General features: G+C 42.7%; 2 protein-coding genes across 2 annotated transcripts; one reads left to right on the top strand and one right to left on the bottom strand.

Moving 5' to 3' along the window:
• Nucleotides 1-16: 16 nt before the first annotated feature.
• Nucleotides 17-1,478, top strand: PHALS_10788 (uncharacterized protein; the record flags this gene model as incomplete). The annotated part of the gene is made up of 3 exons (XM_024726277.1): nucleotides 17-834; nucleotides 918-1,388; nucleotides 1,457-1,478. The coding sequence occupies 3 exons, from the start codon at nucleotides 17-19 to the stop codon at nucleotides 1,476-1,478; spliced, it is 1,311 nt and encodes a 436-aa protein (XP_024576970.1).
• A 1-nt stretch (nucleotide 1,479) lies between these two features.
• PHALS_15465 (RxLR-like protein) lies at nucleotides 1,480-4,858 on the bottom strand. Its single transcript, XM_036407455.1, has one exon. It carries the CDS (start codon nucleotides 1,961-1,963, stop codon nucleotides 1,784-1,786), a length of 180 nt encoding a protein of 59 aa, XP_036263156.1. The 5' UTR covers nucleotides 1,964-4,858; the 3' UTR covers nucleotides 1,480-1,783.
• Between the last annotated feature and the right edge of the window lie 305 nt (nucleotides 4,859-5,163).

A 5,163-nucleotide genomic window follows, 5' to 3' on the forward strand; every position in this document is an offset into this window, starting at 1 on the left:
ACGTTTCCTAAAGCAGATGGTGCCTTACGACCCTAACCAGAACGAAGAGAGATTTAATCTGGAATCTGCGAGAAATGCTTTAAGCGATCTCCAAATGCGGTTCACTATTGACAAATACGAACTTGCAAAGCACTTGATTGCCGAGAGCAAGATCAATCCTCTTCAAGCGAACTTTTTGAAGACTCCTGAATTCTTTCAAGTTGCAGACAAGATCACAGACACGTTCTTTTTCGAATCCAGATCAGCCGAGGCGATTTTACTCGGACTCATCCATGCGGCCGGCGATGAAGAGAATAAAATGCTCGAGTCTCTAGCTCGAAGCATAGGAGAGTTCGAGGTAATGGGTGAAATGAAAGTGAACCCCTTTCTAGGAAAGGCAGAAAGAGTTAGTGAAGAAGAGAAGGCTAAGAGATTCAATCGTCTAAGGGAGATTGTACTTGCGCTTGAGCCTCATCTTCTCAATTTGTGGATGGAAAGGGGTGTGAGCCCGGAGCAGGCACAAGAGATTTTGCAAGTGGATTTTAGCAGTACTCGTTTCCTGGATAACTCGCATTTGTCGGTGTACATCCATTATCTCGACATGACACCCCGCTACAAAAACTTTGGTCTAGTTAGAATTTTGCTTCTCGAGACGGAGAAACATGGCGTGGGCCAACATCAAATTTTATTAAAGTTGCTGGATCTTGGAGCACTGACCAAACCCGAATCTTTCCACGGAAAGATATTGGATAGCATATTTTTGTACTGGGATAGGCAGCGTGTTGACCATGCCCAACTCTACAAGATTTTGGTACCGGATCTCTCTATCGGTATTGAGTTTATTGAAGATGAAAGGTTTGGACCACTTACTTCAGCAGATTCAGATTCAGATCTCAAAACCTCTATGAGAAGTTGGCTGAAGTGATTGTTACTTCTAGATTGGTGGAGAGTAAGAATGGAGTTGAGCGAGTGGCGTTTAAAATGAAGCCTGCCGACTATATGCCACCCATCCCTCAAAGGGATAAACAATTGGCGGACGTTCTTGCTCTGAAATTGTTTGGAACTGCGGAATCGTCCTACAATAAAATTAATACACATTTCAGACCGAGTGTACGACCACCTACGAAGCAAGAAAGCATTATGATTTTTACTGAAGATATTTTCGAAGGATTGCGCAAGCATTGGAGTCGTCATGGTCTTACCCCTGACAAAGTGTTTTCTCTTATGGATTTGGACAAATTGACAGATGAACAACTTTTAAGCAGCCTTCATCTCTGGACTTTTTTGTGGTATACGACTGAGCATCTCAAGACATACAAAGCGAGAGGCAAACAAATGTTCGATGTATTGAAACGAAATTTGAATGACGAAGAGATTGTAAAATTGCTTGGAGAAATGAACACGAAAGAGTACGATATTTTTGTTCCGCTGTCATTGCGTATGAATGATCATTGGAATTCTCGTGATGAATCCTTAGTGAGTCTCACCAAGACTCTTGATTTGGAAATCGATCCTCTGTCGAACCCTAAAATTATTCCCGTGTTCTATTACTGTATTTGTTCTGGAAAGACCCACCTCGAGAATATTTTGTTGATGCGCGAGTTTATGGCAACGAAATATCCTGAAGAAAACATTGATTATCTTTTAGTACAACGACAGCTTAAAGCAAAACCCTCTCACAAGCATGTATTAGCTGAATTGTGTTTGCGCCGTCGATAAACGAAGGTCTCAATTTCAAGGATATCACGATTCCTAGAGTTCGCGGTGCCGATGATTTGCCGTCTAAGTATGAAAGTGTGATGAATTATCGCAAAAAAAAAAAGAATTCGGCTTGAAGTTGCAGCTCGACAAACCGAGACTCGAAGAGTCGTTTTCCCTCAACCCTTCGAAGAACTCGGCATATTACGTCAAGAAGGAGAACCATCCCCAGCTTAAGCCAAAGACTGATTAGAACAAGTCGATTTAGTCGTTGAAAACAGCGCATAAATATGTTTAAATTAATCACAATCTCTTGTTTCAATTTCTTTCAATGATCATTCTGTTCGCTTTTGATCGGCAACACAAGTGAAAATTACGTGCCATTTAACACAATAACAGCGAGGGAACTAGCTCAAGTCTCAGCGACAATATGGAACGTAGCGGCCTCGTTCACCTAATGATCAGTTGCTTCCAGAGTCTGGTTTTGCTACAGAAGTTTTGCTCTCTTGGTAAATCTGCTTGCTTGCGAACATCCATCCATATCTGCAATAACCTTTCGATTGTCACTTCAGTCACTCCTTGAGAGCTTGAGGATCCTTGTCGTTCTCACGTTCAGCCGAATAAAGTTATAGCTACTGCGGCGATACTTTAGCAGTTTCAGCCAGGACTCTATGAGGGAGGGAGATTGTGGACTCTAGCGAAATTGATGTTGTTGATTCAGGCAATGACAATTCATTGCAATTGATACTTCGCAGCGGGAAAGATCTATTCATGTCAAAGTCTCCGTTAAATAGGACCAGCGGCATCGCAGCAGCTCAATCATGCATTTATGCAGCGCTTGCGAAAAGTCGACAAGTAATATATATCCCTTAAACATCATTTTTTCCTGGCTCGAGTGGTCAGCATTTGACCGTCAAGCAATGTTTTTTTTTGTTTACACGTCAGCATTAATGCTGCTGCATAAATGAACACGTGCACCATGCTTTTTGCAGCAACTATCTTGTACTCGTGCTATGGAGTAATGCGGATCGTTTTTATGTATGCACAATCGATAAACTCGTCATAGCACATTCCCAAACAGTGAAAGCGCGATCAAGTGAGAAATAGCTTCCAGCTGAGACAAAAATGGAGATTTGAGTAGACAGGAAGAGCAGCTTGAAGGAGAACCATCAGAACTGTCATTATAGTTTGTAGAGTTTTTTATGTCCATCCTCCCTTTACAAGATAAGATACATTCTATGAGTTGGCGCATGTTGTGCCTGGTGACGTCGTCAACCACTTTTCCTGCTCGCGTCTGGAGTACAACATGAACTCACATATCAGGAGGATCAAATTCATTTTAAGTCGTCGCTACTCCACGCTTTTGTGTGGCATTCCACCCATCCTCTTCATGTATTCCAACGAAATTTCGCTTACGATATGCTGCTTTGACAGGTTGTCGTTGCTAGTTCGATTTTATAGATGCTGGACGGCGTCACAACACAGAGCTTGTGCCATATTTCCTACTAGCAGTGCCGAAAAGATCTCTACGGGATCGGTCGCGTTCTGAGCTCAACGACTTCACTAGCACTGTAATGGAGGTGACAGCATCTTGAGGTCCGTGCAGGCCCTGGCAGCCAGCAAAGTGCTGACCAAATTTACATATGAAAAGCCACCAGGATCTGTGTGCAGCAACCTTCAGCTTTACTGGTCGAGAATTGTGACGCAGCCTATCACGTCAAGTGGTGTGAAGAGGAACCCCAACGATGATCGTCCCAGCGCAGTTCAAGTATCACTTCACGCAGTAGCTCACCTACATGCATGGCAGAGAGTTGCTACGTGGAGTGTTAGAGAGAAATGATAGAATCATGGTTTCTACTTGTGTGAGAGAGGACCCATTGAGCAAGTTGTCACACACACCGATGCATCCGTTACTCAGAAGCCTATCAAGATTTCAAAATATGTAACTCCAGAAGAATTGACAATACCCAACGGAGAGAGAGAATCCACTTGCTTTACGCCATGCAAAGTGATCAACCCATATCCAAGCGAATTTTTTAATACCAGGACTTCTCTGGATTGGAATAAAGAAGACAAATTTAGTCACAGGGCCACGACCAACGCGCTCCAGCACTCGAATTTGGTACCCCAGGACCTTGATTGTATAATTGTCGAGAAAGAGCGCAAATTTGTTTTCGAAGGAAGATCTGGGTGTCTTGCAGATAGCTCACGTTCTGAGAAAAAGATCTTTCCTAGCGAGGCTTTTTCGATCTAAATTGATTATGGCACGCAAGACAAAATGCTGGCGTCTTTGGCAAAAATGTTTACATCAACTTACATTGAGTGATATGGTTCTGTAGTTGCCAGGATTTCGCCATTCATCTATTTTGTAAAGCAAGAATACATACGGCTTCCGTTGAGATGGAAAAGTTGGTCACCCTCCACTTCACCAGCGAAGACCATTAAGAGATCCACATCAAAGGCCTTCAGGTCTATTCTATACAGCGCAGGTCCGAGACTGGCAAAACATGGGGCAAAGGTGTTTGTTCGTTGTTACTATTTCTAAAGCTGTACCTGAGGCGTCCAAGATTTTGACTCTGGTCGAACCAAGTCGACATGCAGCTGAATCAAGAAGCGTAGCCGTCGCGATCCAGTCGTCCTCCCCCGAGAGATATTTTGCTTCGCCAAAAATGGACCGACCCACAAAGCCTTTACCAATGATTCTCGTGCGCTTCCCAACTAAACAGCAGAACAACCATCGAGCGAAAGCTTGAGCTAAGAAGGCGAAAAACTTCCGACAAAGTCGCTTCCATATTCCGAGCGTCAAAGCCGTTATCTTCCCTTTGCTCGGTTAGATTGGCCTGAACAGCTGCTACACCTTACTCGGCTTCCACTAGTGCGTCCGCACATGTATCGTAGTAAAAGACTATTCACAGACTATGCTCACACTTTCTATAAAGAATCTCTGATAAAAGTCCAGAGATTCGCGCGTGATGGGCTCGAGCTAAACTTTAAAACTCAAATTTGAATTGTTGATGAGAATTATGAAACTCGTTCTTTTGGATAGCAACAACGTAAAAAGTAAAGAGCACTCACTCGATAAGCTACCATCCATTTTGCTCGGCCATGTATATAAAAAACAGATTAATATCGGTCTACGCATTTTTTACTAAGGCAAGAAAAAAGGAAGCGTTTCGTGCTCCACCCTTGTTGGAAATTTTATAAGCGCCTCACCGAAGTCTTGAAATCTTATATCCGCGGGTGACTTGAAGGTTGCACGGCTGTGGTATCAATATAGTCAAGCAGTTTTCTTTTTACAAAAAGTTTAACTGTAAATGAAAAACATTTATTGTGATCAGATACATTCAGTGTATCAAGTCTGGTCCATAGGATACATACGTTAATCTAATCTGGTAATGGTGCGATAACAAGGACAACTGATTTAGACTGAGTTGAATTATGTTATTCGGTCGTTGAAACTGGAGTTGTCGTTATAACTTGAATTTG

The sequence above is a fragment of the Plasmopara halstedii genome, assembly GCF_900000015.1.
Source record: "Plasmopara halstedii genome assembly, contig: Scaffold_525, whole genome shotgun sequence".
NCBI classification, from domain to species: domain Eukaryota; phylum Oomycota; class Peronosporomycetes; order Peronosporales; family Peronosporaceae; genus Plasmopara; species Plasmopara halstedii.